The sequence below is a fragment of the Monodelphis domestica genome, chromosome 6, assembly GCF_027887165.1.
Source record: "Monodelphis domestica isolate mMonDom1 chromosome 6, mMonDom1.pri, whole genome shotgun sequence".
Lineage (NCBI taxonomy): Eukaryota > Metazoa > Chordata > Mammalia > Didelphimorphia > Didelphidae > Monodelphis > Monodelphis domestica.
The window spans coordinates 251,375,307-251,394,621 of NC_077232.1; the positions used below are offsets into that span (position 1 = coordinate 251,375,307).

Below are 19,315 nucleotides of genomic sequence, written 5' to 3' on the forward strand. Positions count from 1 at the left end.
ACTCCAAATGATCACCCTTAGTGCAAATATTAATAATATGGAAATAGGTTTTGATCAATGACACATGTAAACCCAATGGAATTGCACATCAGCTATGGGAGAGGATTGGGGAGAGGGGAGGGAAAGAACATGAATCTTGTAAACATGGAAAAATATTCTAAATTAACTAATTAAATAAAATATTTTAAAAGTCCACATTTTCCCCCAAATGCCCATATTCTTGCCAGGGAAGCATGCATATTGCAAAAAAAATGCATATAATACAAACCAGTGTTTAAGAGGAGTAGAAAAAGAGCCATGAGAAATTTGAGAAGGAAGAGATTGTTTTCATCTTAAGGTTTGGAGAAAGTTTCTTGGAGGAAGATAATAAAATCAGAAGATGTGAAAGGAATAAGCCAATTGCAGGAATTAGCCTGTACCAATGCTTAAATATAGTGCAGCTAGGTGATGTGGTGGATAGAGCACTAAGCTTTAGATTCAGGAAAACTCATTTTCATGAGTTAACTGACTTCAGATACTTAATGTCTGTGTGGCCTTGGGAAAGTCACTTAATCCTGTTTGCCTCAGTTTCTCCATCTGTAAAGTGAGCTGAAGAAGAAAAAGGCAAGCCACTGCAGTATTCTTGCCAAGAAAATCCCCAGTAGGGTCACAAAGAATCAGTCATGACTGAAAACAATACAACCAGCACAACAAAAACATTACAGTTCTTCCTCATTTATAAAATCTGATTTTTCCCAGTCTCCAGATTTGGACATCATAATATTTGCATCATTCCACTAGACAGTGAACCTTTGGTACCTGATTTAAAAAAAATCAGATAGATCCTAACACATAAAGGAGTTTGGCATGGCTGAGCTCCCATACCCACTCCTCATTCATTTCCTTTCCTGATCCTTAGTTTTAGTTTGTCTTCTGACAGTTCCTGCTGTTAGACTAAAGTTATTCAATAACTTAAATCCTTTTTGCATTGTATAATAATCCTTCCCCATCTGGTCTTCCTTAGCTGGGAACCATTTCATCAACTTGTAGGTATATTAATCTTTCGTTATGCAGCCCATCATAATCGTCCTTTTGGAATGTGCTCTGTAATTGGGCAAGCAGAATCATAACACTATATTATGGGCTAACTCAATGGTTTTTATGTCTCAGAACACTACATTTTCTTTTCCAATGTGGTTTTGCTTTTGTCAACCAGCCAAAAAAAAATTATGACAAAATTTCTTAATCTTTCTCGCCATACCTCAAAGACCTTGCTACCTCACTTTCTATACATCAGACAGGCTTATATTGGCCATGGTGTAATGTTCCTCCTGAGTATATTCTTTTCTTGTTGTCCAGTCATTTTCATTTCAGCTCTTTTTGACCCTATTTGGAGTTTTCTTGGCATGGATACCAGAGTAGTTTGTCATTTTCCTATGCAGCTCATTTTGTAGATAGAGGAAACTGAGGCAAACTGGATTAAGTGTCTCATCCAGGGTCACACAACTAGGAAATGTCTAAGGCCATATTTGAACTGATGAAGACGAGTCTTCCTAACTCCAAGCCCAGCACTTTATCCACTACATCACCTACCTACCTTTAAGTATATTCTTACAATAAAACATTTCCACCAGTTTATATGCTATAATATGTTTCAATAAAGAACAAGCATACTATATAATCGAGCTTGCAATATTTGCCTTTACCATTGCATAGATATTACAAAAGAGTTTTACAAGACAGTACCATTAGATGGTAGCCAATTCAATTCAACATATTTATGAGGTTCTTCCTATGGACAAAACATTTTCTTCAGTGCTGAAGACATAGATAATACGAATATAAAAATACACTATACCTGCTATCAGGGAGCTCATAACCTAGTAAGAAAAAAAGCTCAAATAATTTTAATTAGAAAATAAAAAGTTAAAAGGAGAGTTGTTTGCACATAGTCCTTTGAATGTTGTCTCCCTGAATTAAACTGTGAGGTCCTTGAGGGCAAAGACTACTTTTGCTTTTCTTTATATCCGTAGCACTAGCACAGTGTCTGGCACATAGTAGATGGTTAATAAATGCTTGTTGACTTGTACGAATTTCTAGCAGAGAAAGGTTATTAATGATTATTAGTTTCCCAATTATATATGTGGCTAGAGTCATTGGGGAAGTTAAAGTATAACGTTGGTAGAAGGAGATTACCATTATCTGCTGTGTCATAGGCTTTCCATAATCCATGATCTACTGGATCTTCAACCCTTCCGTCTCTCCATTTCTCCAAACCATCCTTCACTCTGCTATTAAATTTATCTTCCTTATACATAGAAAGACTTTTTCATTCCTCTGCTTGAAATTCTATTGAGAAAAGTTTGGATTGCTTTGCTTGGCATTCATGACCTTCCAAAATATGAAGCTACTTTTACTTTCCAATCTCATCTCCTACTTTTCAACTTTTTAATCCATTCTTCACTTCAGTCAAACTGGACCAGTTTTTGTCCCACCCCCACCCCATGCCCTCTGCTTTTCCATTTTTTCTCTTTTGTTCATCTTCTTTCTGTCTAGAATCTCCTCTCCTGATGAATTCTACCTATCCTTTGAAGTCCAACTATAATGTTACCCCTTCTAAGAAGACAATCTCAATTCTTCTATTAAAGAATTCTCATCCTTTCTCCATTCTCTCATCCCAGTTTTCATATAGCATTTTCTTATCCTTTTATGTACTTTTATTAAAGATCATGTATTTTGTGACACTGTTATTCATGTAGTGTCATATCTCATCTCTAAATATATGATCCCAACACTTTCCATTGAGTGTACTTTGTTTACCTCTTCTTTTGTCTTGGGTGACACTCATCTGATTGCCTCTGGAAAAGAATCGTCACTTTTCAATTTCCCCCTGCTCCACTGTCTTGGAAACTAAGGCACAACCTTGTTTAGACATTTAAAGAGTTTTCAAAATGCAATTCACTACCACACAGAAGCATAGAAAGAGAGGTTTAAAATAACATACAACAGGAAAGGTCTTAGAGTTACACTAGTCTTACAAGTTAAGCTTCATCTTCTATACAAATGCACAGGAGACCACCCTGGTCATTTGTTAGTTATTGTCTTTGTTCACACTGAGCTCCTTCTCGATTATTTTGCCAAGTTGGATGCCAATTAAAACTCTACTTTTTTAAGATTAAGATTGTCAAAGCTGTCAGAATTCCCAGACTCTTTTGGAATTGCTTCTTGGTTCCCTCTCAGAGTGTAGTGCTCTCTAACCTATAGAAAGCCATTCTCCTCTGGCCGACCCTCCATCCTACAAGAACCTCATTCATCCCTCCCTAGAAGTCCCAGGGTCCCTGAATAGTAAAAATTCTTCTCTCTAAAGACTTTTCCTCTAGGTTGGCTCAGTCCTTGAAGACTCCAGCTTTGGGGAATTCTAACTTACTCAAGAGTCTTTGCCCTTGGTTGGTTTTGGGTTAATCAGTAGGCAGTATAGTCTTCATTTCTTCGCTTCTTACCTTCCAATAGTATATGGTCCCCATGTCTCCGGGGAACCACAATGACCTAAGATTGGGAAGGTCCCCAGAAGACTGAATCTCTTTCCTGTTCAAAAATGGACCTGCTCACATCATGTTCCTGTTTCTAATAGTTTTTCAAGTTCCCACTGAAACTGGAATAACTGAGGACATGTTTTGGGGCTAGAGGACATTTCATATTTATCTAATGCTCATCTGTCAACCCTGCCCAATTTTTTGTTTTTAAGCTGATGCCTCATTTTCAATTGAATGGTCCTGGAATATTCTCCAGGATAGCTTTGTAAGAGAAAAGTACCTTGAAGTGACTTCTAAGTAGCACAATGGATAATACTCCAGGCTTGGAGTCAGGAGAACCAGGGTTCAAATCTGACTTTAGTTATTTCCTCCCTATGTGACCCTGGGCAAATCACTTAACCCTGTTTGCCTAACCCTTGCCTTTCTGTCTTAGAGATATTACTAAAACAGAAAGTAAGGATTGAAAAGAAAAGTACCTGAAGTGTATTAACAGCAGATGACTTTTTGTTAGTGGTAGCACCGTATAATGGATAGAGACTAGGAATCAGGAAGATTTAACTTCAAGTCTAGACCCTGTTACATATTATCTATTTACATAGAAAAATCACTTAATCACTTAAATACCCCAGGCAACTTTTTAAGGCTATCAATTTTATATATTATGTAAATTATGTATATTATATAAATTTTAAAAAATAAGATTTATAAAGATATATAACTATCTATATAAAAAGAGGTAGTGATCTGCATTGGTAGAATGGATTTTCTCACTGGCCAACCCTGTAACAAATACCTCCTTCCCTTCCCTAAAAAATAAAGTTCTCCCTATCATTAATGGCAAGGACATTGTGTCACAATGGAACATGGTGACAAAATCTGGATGATGTTTCAGATTCTTTCATAGAGCTAATAGCAAAAAGTCAAAAGGGTTTCTGTCTGTTGAAGATCATTTCCCACCAAGGCTTTAAGAACTTTGGGTGCCAGGGGTGATGCAGATTCCAAATGATTTCTTCTAAGAAGGTCAAAGCATTTCATGAGAACCGTTTGTCTCTACTTCATCCTCGTGACGCAGGCCGGTGTTTCACCACTGCCCAGAGGGAGTGACGAGAGATGTGTCTCTCCTAGACTGATACCAATAGAAGGAGCCTTGTTACAGTTATCCTTTTCACGGTGTTAGGAGAATTATTGAGAATTAGATGTGTTAAGTTCTTTGAGCAGGAAAATAGCCTGTGGAAAGTTATTTTGCACCCTTTTGCATCCAGGCTCCTGGAGCATTTAAAGTATTTTTTGAGGAGGGAGAGAAGTGCAAATTGCTTCAGTGCACCAGCTTATTCCTGTGTTCTCTCTCCATGCCTTGTAGAAACACATGTATTTTCTTTTCCACACCCACTCCAAACCATCTGGGTACCAGGCAAGTTTTCTGAGATATAAAATAAAATGAAATATATCCATTTCACTCATTGGGAAAAGACTTAATTATTGCAGAGAAAAAAAAACTTAATTGAGTGGGAAAGAGGGTTATTCTCTTTGGGCAGAGTGGAAAGAAGACTGAGGTTGGGGTCAGTATGCCCTGGATTTGAGTCTTGACTTTAGTACTCACTGGGAGTACCAATTTGGGGTGAGTCACTCTGGGATATTGATATTTGACAACTACATGATTATTATGAAAAAAAAGTTTTCTGTAAGCTGTGATTTATATATATACATATAAATGCATTTATTTAAATGTGAATTATTTATGCTTGTTCTTATTTTACCCTCCTCCTCTCTGGTTCCATTTCTAATCATTAGAGCCATTATTAGGGAAAAAGTCATGTCAATCAACTCTGCTATGGCTCCACACACCAATCCTCTGACTTCCCAGTCCAAAACTCTCCTTCTATATTTTCTATCATCACTCACTTCCATTTTTACTTACAACCACAGTACTTAGCACAGTTCTTGACACCGAGTAAGTGCTTAATAAATCTTTTTATAATCATTTATTGTTATTATTTGCCCAAGTTAACCACACGTAAGTAAAACCTTGTTGAATTAACCACAGTGCTATGGCAATTGCAGGGGGGGGGGGTATGCATTGTAAAAAGCACAGTTCAGTGGATGGCAATGTACCTTGATGTTAGGCAAAATTCCCAGGGTGGGGTATGGGGGTGTATGGGGAGGGGGGTTGAACAAAGCTCTCAGTACTAGCTTTGTAAATCCAGACTTATACAGTGACAACACATCCCACCATTAGCTCATCCTAAAAGTGTATCCATATGGAACCATTTAACTTGGGAATATGTTGGGAATCTAAATATGGAGCCATGCATGAACACTCCCCAGAGAATTTTTCTCCAGCCAGCCCTAATGACCTTCTCACCTCAGAGGCTTCCAGTTGTACCAGTTGGAATGAACCTAACCCCTAATTTTCATTTACCCACTTCTTTCTCCCCTTCCACCTTTCCCTCCAAATATTAAGTCTAATAAGACTAAACACAGTGATTAGGCAAGAAATCTCATGAGACTTTGAGTTGTGTTTGCTTAGGACCTGTGATCCAGCTAAGTCTCTTCTATATGACTGGAAATCTTGACGCTCCTTTTAGTGATTGTTCTGCTCCTGAATTGGAGAGTGGGAGGAGAGGGCAGAGTGGGGGTAAACCAGACAGTGTTGACCGTATCTCATACACTCACATTTTTTCATTTGAGAGCTTGTTAAAATTAATGTGAGAAACTTTGAATGGGAAAGATGCTTAAGGGTAGCCAAATAAATGATGTGTATGGAAAGGGAGAGGCCAGCAACTTCAGTTTCAACTTGTGGTCTCAATTTACCCATTCATTTGATGTGGGCAGAGGAGGAGGAATGGGCTCCTTTCTTGGGAAACAATCATAATCTTGAATATACCTGTGTATCTGAATGCAATGCAGCTTGATTTCCAGGTCTAGACTGAACTTCCTATTTATTTATTCCACTTTGGGTGTCTATAGAAAGTCAGAGATTCTCCCCCGTGCCCCCATCTTGCTTTCCTCTCAACCAGACTCCTGAAGTGGTTTTGCCCAAGTCCCTCAGTGAGACCTTCTGGATCTAGTTACAATATAAGTGTGTAAGCTTTCTTGGGAATATGGTGGAGGTATCTGAAAACAGTTTCTCACCCAGAAGTTTCTGTTGATTTAGGGTCTTAAATGAAAGGCATCTTTCCAGCTACCTTTCTCCTTCCCATTTCAGACTTCAGCACGATGGAGCCTTTTCTCCTGAGTTTATAGAAAATGTGGTCACTTCTTCCTATTCACATCCAGATAAGAATGTGAGAAGTGGCTTGTTTATTCATTACCATTTCAAAATACTTGTAAAGTCTACCATGCACATGGTTAAAATGCTTTAAAATTGAAAGGATTTTTGTTAAATAATCCCATTTGAAAGTGACAGTATGATTTATCACCATTAATCAGGTTTCTGGTCCTTCATATGCTTCTTGTTTGTATCTGTTTTTATTCTTTGTCACAGAAATATTGTAGTTTACATATAGAGTTCTGACTTGGTGTAATAGAGGGCTAATGAGTCACAGATGTAAAGATGCTGGCACATTACCATCTAATAAACTCATATTCCCCAGTAAAACAAAGGCAAATTGTACACATCTGTTTTCCAACTCTCAGCATTTCTATATTTGTGTACAATCTATGTTTAAAGGGCTTTTGCTTGAGGGAGGAAAAAAAATGAGAGGAGGATGCAGGTCACTCAGAAACCACTCAGCCTCATAACGGTCTTATCAGAATGGATTTTGGCAAAGCTGATAAAGTTTCCTTTGCTTTGGTTCCAGCCAAGCACTACCTCAATAGATGAGAATTGAAGGTATCAGGGAAGAAATGCTACTATACATACATACATACATACATATATATATATATATATATATATATATATATATATATATATAGAGAGAGAGAGAGAGAGAGAGAGAGAGAGAGAGTTTAAAGACCATTGACACTCAAAAGAAAAAAAAATTAATCTCCAATGGGGGGAAAAAAAGAATGAAATAATGACTCTAGGGAACTTTGAGCCTCATTGGGGGGGGGGGGTCTAGACATTTGGAGCTCTTCTTACAATTTGAGTCAATATATTTATAAACTATACTTGAGCCAAAAAAAAAATCAACCAAAAACCTTAGGGATAAGGGGAAGGAATTCTTTTGCTGGAGAGCTCCAATTTTGCAGAGTACAGTGTTGGAAAGGTGGTAAAATTAAGGCAAAAATGTTTCTCTTATCTACCCGATTTGATCTCCTTCACAATAGTCTGTTTTCTGGAAAGGTAGAACCAATAATGTCAATTCCTAGAACTGAGTGTTTCTCTGATTTCTAATTCTATCCTTCTCAATGCAATGTCTCTGGGAAGTCTCTCTCTGGTCCCTTCCATTATTCAGGGTTCCCAATAGCATCTAATCTTTGAATTTATTGAACTTTTGAAAAAGTTAAGTATATATAGTGGAACTGGTGGTCCAACCTATTGCCACAGGCATGCACACAGTACAAATGACAGATTGTCATTAACGTAAAGATGAGTTCCTCAAGCAAGAGAAAACAGACTGTTTGAATGGGGAGTCATTGTGGGATAGGAGAAGGATGTTTTGAAACACAGGTGGGAACACTATACATGTTCAACTTATTGAGTCTGTCTTGAGCACTGTTTCTGATCTGACTGTAATGTGTTCACTGTGTGTTCCTGTCTCCATTTTAAAAAATGGCTGTGTGTGTATCGTATGTCCCATGTCCTTGAGTAAAGAGAGTATTGTTATCATTCCGTGATAACCCATGCCCCATAGCCATCCGTGGCGACCTCCTGTTTTGGAGAAGTCTAGAAAACTGCTAGGTAAGGACCACAGGCTATTTGCAACAAACTTAAAGCTTAGCTTGAGGATGGCTGGGTCTCTTCTGACTCTCTATCCTGGTTGAAGAAGAGCCTGTTGAGTGGACCTCCTGTACTGAGTTTTGTCTGTCCCCCATTGGGCACATTGCTTGTTCTGTTTGTCCATGAGTGACATGTCTGTGTGACAGTTTCTGTCGTGTTGTTTTGGTGCCCGTGCTGTGTCTGTAGGGTCTGCCAGGCTTCCCCACAGTTGCGGCTCTGCACAGTAATCAGATCCTCACCGTCAAGGTTTGTGGTTGAAACATATGCCTGCTCAGTCAGGTCCTTCAATCAGCATAAGAGCGTGTGAAGACAGTTAATGGGGCTCTCCCAAAACAATGACTCCATCTCTCTCAATGGGTAAAAGCCATCCACTCCTGTGGCTGCACAGATTCCAGTGGGGTTTTGTTTTCACTTCTGGATAAAATTTTCTTAGGTGAAGATTTATTTCCAGCATGGGTATGGAGGCGGTGGTCTTTGAGTACCCTGCATCTGTATTCTAACTTAATTATGTGGGAATGCCTCCGTGTTCTTATCTATGTTTTCCAATAGCCAATTGATTAAGCCATCATAAGAACTCTTGAACTTGTCATCATTAAAATGACTCTGAGGTTCATGCTATATTATGCTGGTTGAAAATCCTGGCTGAAGAATTGAACTGGTACTTTGTCTTTGGAACTTCTGCCTGTAGAAAAGCATATAGAACCCTCTGGAGCTGTGGGATTATACTGAATTTAAAAAGAACCTAATATCTCTGGCCAAAATAATTTATTTTATAGAGTGTTATTTGGGAGCAACTAGAAGAGGTCTTGGGCTCAGACATTTCCTAGCTGTGTGACTCTGGGCAAGTCAATTAACCCTAATTGATTAGAACTGATGCTAAGATAGAAGGGAAGGGTTAAAAAAGTAATGTGTTTTTTGCATTTTGTTTTATTTTTTAATTTTTTTTAAACCGTTACCTTCCGTCTTGGAATCAATACTGTGTATTGGTTCCAAGGCAGAAGAGTGGTAAGGGCTAGGCAATGGGGGTCAAGTGACTTACTCAGGGTCACACAGCTAGGATGTTTCTGAGGTCGGATTTGAACCCAGGACCTCCTCCCTCTTGGCCTGACTCTCAGTACACTGGGCTATCCAGCTGCCCCCTGTTTTTTGCATTTTAAAAAACTTAACCACACCAATGTGCTCCATGGCTTTATTCTTTTCAACAACCAGGTTGAGGTGCTAGTATCAGACACAAGCACTAGTTCTTTTTTTCTCTCTATTATTAGTTTTGATAAGTCTAATGCTTGTATCTTTATTTCTTTCTTGGGCCTTCTGATGTCTATTCCTCAACTCTCTCACCTCTGAACTTCAACCTTTGACCTCACCTGCCTGATCAGATGGTGTTTCCTAAAATCAATCATGGGTTTCTCTCTGCTGATCAGCAGCTCATTAAACGCCGCCTCATTAAGGTAGTGCTGCTTCTGTCTGAAGTCTGATTCTGCTTTACTTTTAATTATTATTCTGCATGCATGGATTGGGTATCTCCTGATGGTAGAGTGGTGTCTTGAAAACATCCTGAAGCAAAATAATTTAGGAAGCATTTCTAGAATAACTGTGAGAGATGAGACGGCAGTGTTGTACCATGGAAAGAGCCTTGGCTTTGGAATCAGATTCAAGCTCTGCTATCTACTATCTATTATCCTGGCAGAGTGCTTAACTTTAGTGGTCCTCATTTTTCTCCTCTGTAAAATGAGGGTGTTGGACTATATGGCTTCCTAGGTTCTTCCCAGCTTTGTCAGTTGAAAAAGAAAAAATTTAAAAATATTGAAAAGTTTTCCCTTTTTTTGTCTTTTCCTCCCTCCTTCCCTCCCTCCATTCCTTCCTTCCTCCCTCACTCCCTCCCTCCTTCCCTCCTTCCCTCCCTCCCTCCCTTCCTTCCTTCCTTCCTCCCTCCTTCCCTCCCCCCTTCCCTCCCTCCCTTCCTTTCTTCCTTCCTTCCTCCCTCCATCCCTCTCTCCCTTCCTTCCTTTCTTTCTTTCTTTCTTTCTTTCTTTCTTTCTTTCTTTCTTTCTTTCTTTCTTTCTTTCTTTCTTTCTTTCTTTCTTTCTTTCTTTCTTTCTTTCTTTCTTTCTTTCTTTCTTTCTTTCTTTCTTTCTTTCTTCCTTCCTCTTTGTTTCTTTCTCTCTCTTTCTCCTCACTCTTTGTTTCTTTTATATTTCTTTTTTCTTTCTTTCTTTTTAAAAGTTTACTTATAAAAATTGAAATCCATAAGGGATGTTTTCAGAACCTTCTGCCTCTAGCAATTGAGAAGTCATTCTGAATTAAGCCAAGATGTGTTATTTATTGATTACCTGGCTATGAAATGCAGATGTCTAAAGTGCAAGTCCAGCCATTTGTTTTACCACTAAGAAAATTTAAAAATTTTAAAAGCTGATGCAGCATTGTTCTTGTAGGCTTATTCTAAAGGAATGGACAACTTTGCTTTCAAGCCTAGTGATTATGATGTAGCACTATTCTTGAGAGCTATCAGTGCCTGACTATTGAGTACCTCTCAATTTTATTGCATCAAGTCAGCTCATACTGTATGAATATTTATGTCCTTCCTGTGGTCAGGCAAGTGGCTAGCAGAGATGTCTGTTTTATGTCTCTCTAGGATTCTTTCCACCATTTGCTTATGTGAATCATTTTAACCAAAAGGTAGTTGACGAGGCAATTTTTAAAAGAATGAAGAATGCCTTAGATCATGGTCTTGTATGATCATCTGTATATCTGTTCATTTCTCCATTTTAGGGTGACCAAGGACAAGCTGGCCCTCCTGGACCCCCTGGCCCACCAGGACCCAGAGGGCCCCCAGGGGACACAGGGAAAGATGGTCCCCGTGGGATGCCAGGAGTACCCGTGAGTTGCTGTCTCCTTATGCTTTCTGGACCACAGGTTCCAAAACGTTTTGTGAGGAGTGACTATAGCTAATTTCTCTAAACATTTCCTGATGATGGAGAATGGGCAGGGTTCAGGTTGGTAAGGACAGGGGACAGGAAGAAGAGAAATAAGAAAGATATATATTGAGAAGTCTCCAAATAGAGCAGTGACCAGGTGCTTCTGCCAGGCATAGCTCTCTTCCCCATGGTAACCTCAGAAAGCATCCAAGAGGGCAGCTAGATGGCTCAGTAGACAGAGAACTAGGTCTTGAGATGGGCCCTGGGTTCAAATCTGTGTGATCCTGGGCAAGTCCCTTAACTCCATTACCTAGCCTTTGCCATTCTTCAGTCTTAGAGCAAATACTTAGTGTTGACTCTAAGATGGAAGGGAAGCGCTTTTAAAAATTATGTACTCCACTACACATGGTTACCATTTTTAACCATTTCTGAAGACTCAATGTGAATGAAAAGTATTTGTCTGAAATATAGCAAATATAGACCCTTGTCAAAAAATGAATTCATTAAACCTTTTGGAACAACTGACAGGGTGCCCTAAATTTGGAAGAATGTCAGCACAGATGAATGCATAGAGTCCCAGCTGTCCCTTTCTCTTAAAATGCATGGGCTTTGAGATAACTATTCACTGTGTAGAGGTTTCTGGCACTGTACTATCATATTTACAGCTCTGTGTCAAATGATGGAGGCTACCAGTCTTACCTTTCAATGAGCAGAGTATTATTCTAATACTTAGTATCAGAATACGTTATTACCATGTCCCTCCATGGCCACTCCCTTTACACTTTGATAAAGTTTTCATCAGTTGTCATGGATAGCACATTTTACCACCTGGAGACCAATCTTCTAGTAAGGAGTCCCTCTAAATTTAGCTAAGTGAGTCATTGAATGACATATCTATAATATGACTTACTCATATGAAAACCCTACCAGCTTAGTAGTAGGGTATACTAAATTTTGAATTTTTTCTCCATTCCTACAGAGAATTTAGGATTACCTCTTCAACCTAAGAAGGAATGAGGTTAGAAATAGTGAATAAATCTAATTACATAACATGTTCCAAAAGTCTTGATGTAGTTGTAAGCTTTAATAGCATTGCTAAAATTAGGTTCCATTGCTTTAGCCTATTATTTGGTCACCCTTATCTGAGTTACCAGTTAACCTATTTACAATCTTTTTTTAAAACTTCATCCTCTATCTTAGTGTCAATTTCAAGACAGATGAGGAGTAATGGGCAATTGGAGTTGCGTGACTAGCCTGGGGTCATACAGCTAGAAGGAATCTAAGGCCAGATTTGAACCCCAGAACTCCCAACTTCAGACTTGGTAATCTATCCACTGTTCTACCTAGTTGTCCCCACCATTTATAACTCTTCAATGAACCTTGAATGGAGTCTACGTGCCTTTTGTTAAACTAAAAGATGACAAAATGTGGTTTTAAAGAATCAGTAGCTCTCTTAAGTGCATTCTGTTCTTGTTCCTGCAATTAGAGTGTTCTAGAAAGCAGTGGAAACAGAAAAAAGAAAAATTTATCTTCATGTGGTTGCCATGTGTACATTAATAACTCTTCTCTGTGTTACGCTTCAGTGACTGTTGAAACATCATTACTGAATAGAAATGTGAACTAGACATTTAATGTATGAAACACTAATAATATTGATTTTTAAAATTCCTTTTTAAGGGTGAACCAGGAAAACCAGGAGAACAAGGCTTAATGGCAAGTACCACCAATTTTTCCCATTCTAAAAGTTTCTGAAAGCTAGAACATTTCAGAGGCAACTTAATGAGCAGCATTATAATTGTGATTATAACCTTGCATGATTGTTCTTAAAATTGATACAAAAAAGCTCGTGGTTCCAGAGAAAGTCAATTGAAGAATAGAAGATATTTTTTCCCAGTGTAATCCTTTACATTTTTCAGCTTTTAAATGTGACAATATTAAACTTCTATTGGTTAGAAATAGACCCACCTGCACCCCCCCCCAAAATTAATGGAGTCAAAATTATTTTATGAAACTCACCTAGGAGCAACTACTGTGTTCAAGATAATACTAGCATAAAGTCTCACCAGGAGCTTATAAATTATATGAGATTAAATATATATATGAACCAGGTAACAAATATCATAAATAAATTACTTTTTACATTATAAAATAAAAAGCAAGAACATTTTGTTTTCTTTAAAAATATATATATATATATATAGAGAGAGAGAGAATATAAGCACACACATATATGTATGTATGCATGGGTATTTGGAAGTTTTTCTAACAAGGTTAACTAAGCAAACCAGCACGGAAGCAACTTGATACCACTACAAGACTTTGGAGAGGATATTGGTTGAAGAAATTTTTTAAAATGCAAGAAACTAATGTTCCTAGTAATTCCCATAGAACTAGAATCCATGCTAAGATCCATGGAATCACCTCTGCATATAAAACATCCAATTCTCTTGCTTTTGATTTAGGAATATTGATCATATAAATATGGAGATATGTTTTGCATGATAATGCACGCTATAATCCAGATCAAATTGCTTGCCAGCTGATGGGGAGGGGAAAGGAGGGAGGGAGATAATTTGGAACATAGAACTTCAGGAAAATTATGTGGATAATTGTTATTTCATGTAATTAGTAAAATAAAAGATGTTTATAATAATATTCAAAATACACTTGCAAAGTGAATAAAAAAAGGAATATTGATCATAAAGTACAAACAATACCAATGAGATCTTGTAGTTCCATATGGTAGCCATTTAAGAGAAAGAAGGGTGATGAGGGGTGAGAAATAAAAGAAGAGAAGGGAGGTGGTAAAAGGAATCTGGAGAGGGAAAGAGGAGCTTAGAGCCAGAAAGTCAAGAGATATAGACACACAAGGGAGAGAAACACACAGAATGTAGGAGTAGGAGAAACAAGTTGGTTTCACAATTTTCTGTTGTAAGGTGGATTAAATTCAAGTATGGTTGCCATTTCCCTGAAGAGGTGTGAAATTCCACCACAGGTGTGGATAGCTAGAATCTTTTTTTTCTTTTAAATTCCAGACCTATGATTTAGTTGATGTCAGAAACTCATGGTGGAAACTGCCTCCATTAATACATATGGCAACTCTTTTGTAATTTATAGAATTGTTTGGGGGCAATACAGGGTCAAGTGACTAGTTCAGGGTCTCAAAGCTAGAACAAGAAATTTTATAACATATTTAAAACCTTCCAATATTAGAGAGGCTTTGATTTTAAACCTTTTGGTCCTTTTATCTGTTGGCTCATAACAGCAGAAGTCGTTGTGCCCTTTTTGTTTGTCTATAATTTTTAATATTGTTTCTCCATAAATTTTCCCAATATAACTTCATAATCCATTATAATGTGAAACAAATATTCATTATCAAAATTTAGGGTTGTGTTGGGTTCTACTGGATCTCAAAGTGGAAATTAAAATATATTTTTAAATTCTTGTTCCTGGTAATATATATCTATAGATCTATAGATATATATTACCAGGAACAAGAATTTAAAAATCATTTGTACAAGGCTTCAAATTTTTTTTTTTTGTATCAAGGGCCTCTTTGTCAAATTAGTGAAGGCAACAGGCAGTTTTTAAAACATTTACTACCTTCTGGGCACTGTGCAAAGTGCTATGGATGTAAAGATAAGCAAAAAAGAGAGATTGTCCTTGCCTTCAAGGAGCTTAAGAGGGTTCCCCAGAGGGAGAAAGGGTTGGCATAGTAGAGAAGGCCATAGGAACTGATCAGTGTTCCAGAGTAAGGTCCTAATGGAAGGTTCCAGGGGAAATTGCAAATGAGGCGTGGTATTGTAGCTAGGAAAGGGTACCTATGGATCCCGACTCAGAATAACGTGTTTTTTTTTTTAATATCCATGACTGGAATAAATGCTCAATTTCAGCTAGAGGGTAGTGAAAATTAAGAGGTCGTTTTTTTCTCCATCAAGTTCATAGATATCTTGACATCTTTCCACCATTTGGGGGTCTAGGGGCTGCAAGTTAAGAACACCTGTTTTAAAGTTAGCAAGCTAAAATCGTATGCCTATTCAGATAGAATTAGAGATGAGAGAAACAGAGGTACAGAGAAATAGAGTCCTAGAAGGCTTCATTCCTTGAAGCCTTAAGACTTTAGGGACACACTGAATTTTCGTTGAAATGGTAAAAACGAATATCTTTCTCAAGGTACCCAGAAAAAGACTGAACGTGTGTGGGAGACTGGAGGCAGAGACAAGAAGGAGCGGGTGTTAAGGGTGTTAAGCCTTTGTGAGGAGTGAGGATAGCTCTTATTCTGTGAAGGAGGAGGGTGAGGACTGTGATGCTGACTGACACAGATCAAAGAACTGAGAAGTTGATGTGAGGGACGGCATGGGGAAGACGTCACGTGTCACACTTCTCAGGGTAGAGGAAACTGTCTTCAGCGGTAAATATGAGTGAGGGGTGAGGCTATATGGTCGTGGGGGAAGAGGACTGTTTAAAACCTGAGCTTTGGAGAAAAGTTTAAGGAGGCGGCAAGGCAGGAGTACAAAGATTGAGGGGCAACAAGGACCTAAATGAAGTTGTGTACCGTGAATTTCTCATCAGAGAAATTAGGTCCCCTTTTTCACTTAATGTATCCCTCGCCTGCCTGAAGCAAGGATGGGAAAATTGAAATGAGGAGGTTTGCCCTGGAGTGAAGATTTGTGAGAGAGGAACAATGGAAGATCAAGGGCTGTGACATTAGTTAGGGTACTAGTAAGAGAATCATGAAAGTCCTACACCCTAATGTCAACGCTGGAGAGAGAAGCGAGGAAAGTCAGAGTATGGTTAAGTGGGCTGGGAGAATGCTTAACCCCCCACTAGTCACCGAGCCTTATTCATGTTTTTTGTGGATGCATGGATTGTGCATTCCTATATGTGAAGCAACATCATATGTGTACAATCTGGCAAAGAAATCGATTTATTAGCAAAAGTAGCACGTTCCACCTTCCTTAAATTTAAACATACCCCCTAGGATATAATAGATGAATCACAAGTAGCCTAATCCCATCTCCCTACAATCCCTAGCTGGATATCATTTCAAGTAGGAATGTCATTAAATCTAACTACTCAATTTATTCCTAAATGAATCATGCTACCATCTTGGTGTACTCTAATTCTTCATCCCTCAAAGGAACAGTCTCAGTTGAAGGTAATGTGAGCTACTTTCTTATTCTTTTTAACTCTTCAGACCACAGTTAATTCGCTCATTTGGCCCATCCCAAATGGGAGGTTGAGCTACAATGTCTTTTATTCTCAGGACAGCTGAGTTATGGAGAGCCTTACAAATCTGTGGTTTCTTTACACTTTGAAAGAAACTAAACTTCCTTCTTCGGCATAGCCATGATTAGCCTTGATATGAAAGGAGGAGATTCCCATCTCTAACAGTGATGATGAAGATGATACCTGCCCAACTCACTTCAAAGGTTACTAGGAGAATTGGAGCAGATAAATCATGGCCAAGGACTTTTAAAATTCGGAGCACTCAACACATGTTGGGTAGTATTGAAATGTTCTTTCTGGAATCAATTATCAGTGAGCATTGATTTACACAACAGATTTCTGCATCTCAGTTTGCGCATCAGTAACTTTTCCATAATTCCAATTTAACTTGCTAAGAATTTAGGCATGGGGGGGGGGGCTGTAAAAAATAACATGATGTATTGTCCCTTAAAGACCTCACTATCAAAGACTCACACGATTTAAATAAGTTTAAGTAAGTCAATAGAAAATCTTTTTTGCTGTTCATTTGTTGCAGACATGTCCCTAATTATTGACCCCAAATGAGGGTTTTTTAGGGAAACAATATTTTACTTTTCCCCAATTCCATGTACAAACACTTTTTAACAATTTTTTTTAAAATTTTGAGCTCTCATTTAGGGATTTTCTTGGCAAAAATACTGGATTGCTTTGCAATTTCTCTTTCTAGGGGAAAATCATCTATCGATGAGGAAACTGAGGCAAACAGTGAAGTGACTCGTCTGAGGCCAGACTTGAATTGAAGAAGTTGAATCTTTCTTACCCCAGGCTCAATGCTTTAGCCACTGGGCCAAAATAATTTTCATGGGGTCAGATGGGGGTAGAAGGCAGGGGAACCTACAACTAGGGATACTAGAAAAAGGAGACCCTTGTATGCAATTAGGAATTCTGAAAGATAAAGGTCAAAAGAGATTGTATTCCAGGTATAGTGGATAATTTATACAAAGGTACAGATATAGGAGAGAAACTATTACATCTGAAAACTATCAGATAGGACTATCTGGTCAGAAAGTGGAATTCTTGAGATTAGTCTAGAAATATAGGTTAGAACCTCACTTTGAAGTTCTTTTGAATCCTTACAGGAATTTTATTCTAAAGACAATAGGGAGTCACAGTAGTTTCTTGAGCAGGGGACAGGTATGGTCAGATATATTTTAGGAATATCCATTTAATAGCTGGGTTTGAGGGAGGAGAAATTGGAGGTGGAGAAGTCTCTTAAAAGGCTACTGCAATAGTTCAGGGGAGAAAATTGTGCAGCAGCTATGGGAAGGGTTGGGGGAAGGGGAGGGAGGGAAATAATATGATTCTTGTAACCAAGGAATAATGTTCTAAATTGACTCAATAAATAAATAAATAAAACAAAAATGTAATGTAATGTAAAAAAAAAAAAATAGTTCAGGTGAGAGAGACAAGGTCCTAAATAAGGATAGTTCCCATATTAGTAAAAAGAAGGAGAATTAGATTTTTATATTGAAAACTTGTTATTTTTTAAATGTTTTCTTTTTTGTGAATCATGGGGTCATGAATCTAGAATCAAAGGCAGAGAGTTCAATGGAAATGATGCTAGATTTGGGGTCAGAGGATGTGAGTTCAAACCCTACCTCTGCTACTTGTTATTTGTGGGCAAATCACTTAATCCTCCTCTCTGTCTCCTTAATTGCAAAATGAGAGAATTGGGCTAGATTATTTCAAAGACTCCATCCAAGTCAAAATCCTAAAGGTCACCCAAGACAGCTCTTTCATATAATCCAATATGCCTTTGCTCCACGGACAGTGTTCTTAGGATAGCAAGGTGGTACCATATTGCATAGAGCACTGGGACTGGAATCAAAAGGACTCATCTTCCTGTGTTCAAATATGGCCTCAGACACTTAGTAGCTGTGTGACCATAAGCAAGTCACTTCACCCTGTTTGCCTCAGTTTCTTTATCTGTAAAATGAACTATAGAAGGAAATAGCAAACCACTCCAGTATCTCCATGGAAGTGGAGGTGGGGGAATGGGGGAGGAGGGAACCAACCAGAAGTGGCCATGGCATGACTGAAAACAACTAAACAACAATTATTATTATCTTCACTCTCTGGAAGCAGCAGGGGAGAGAAGGAGAGAGACAGAAACAGAGACAGAGAGAGGGAGAGAGAGACAGAGGAGGAAGGGAGAAAGAAAGGGGGTGGAGACAGACAGAGAGAGAGGAAGGAGGGAGAGACACAGAGAAAGAGAAAATGAATTAGAGAGAATGAATTAGAATCAGTCAGTCTGTTCTGTCTACGCAGCCAGTCAGAGGATGTTTAGCTGTCCCTATACATGTGGTAGGAAAACACAGGATGCAGGGTGCCTTCATGTTAGGCAGTCTGATCATGTCCAGGGCAAGCTCTTAATACAAATTGGTTTTGCTTAAAGTGAAACACATTGATCCTGAGTATTTTGAGTCTCCTTTCAGTATGTGTCTATTTCAATTCTCATTGTGTGTCCCAGAAGGAAAAACACCCTAAATAAAATTGCAGAGAGTGAAAGGATACTTCACTAGATAATTAGGATCCAGTAGCCATCAAACACCCCCATTTTACAGATAAAGAAACTGAGACTCTAAGATACAAAATGTTTTGAGCAGTTGTCAGAGGAAGGATCTTCCTGGTTCTAAGTTTAGCTCTTTCTCCTCTCCACCTTTTTTTAAACCCTTACTTTATGTCTGAGTCAATATTGTGTATTGGCTCCAAGGCAGAAGAGTGCTAAGGTCTGG

The 19,315-nt window shown here is 38.4% G+C and overlaps 1 protein-coding gene across 1 annotated transcript in view; it reads left to right on the forward strand.

Moving 5' to 3' along the window:
* Positions 1-19,315, forward strand: part of COL25A1 (collagen type XXV alpha 1 chain) — a 592,248-nt gene that overhangs the window by 414,696 nt on the left and 158,237 nt on the right. Inside the window, exons 8-10 of the mRNA XM_056803096.1 lie at positions 9,774-9,845; positions 11,167-11,274; positions 12,990-13,025. Of these exons, the coding sequence (XP_056659074.1) occupies positions 9,774-9,845; positions 11,167-11,274; positions 12,990-13,025 (216 nt within the window). The remainder of the gene's footprint in view (positions 1-9,773; positions 9,846-11,166; positions 11,275-12,989; positions 13,026-19,315) is intronic.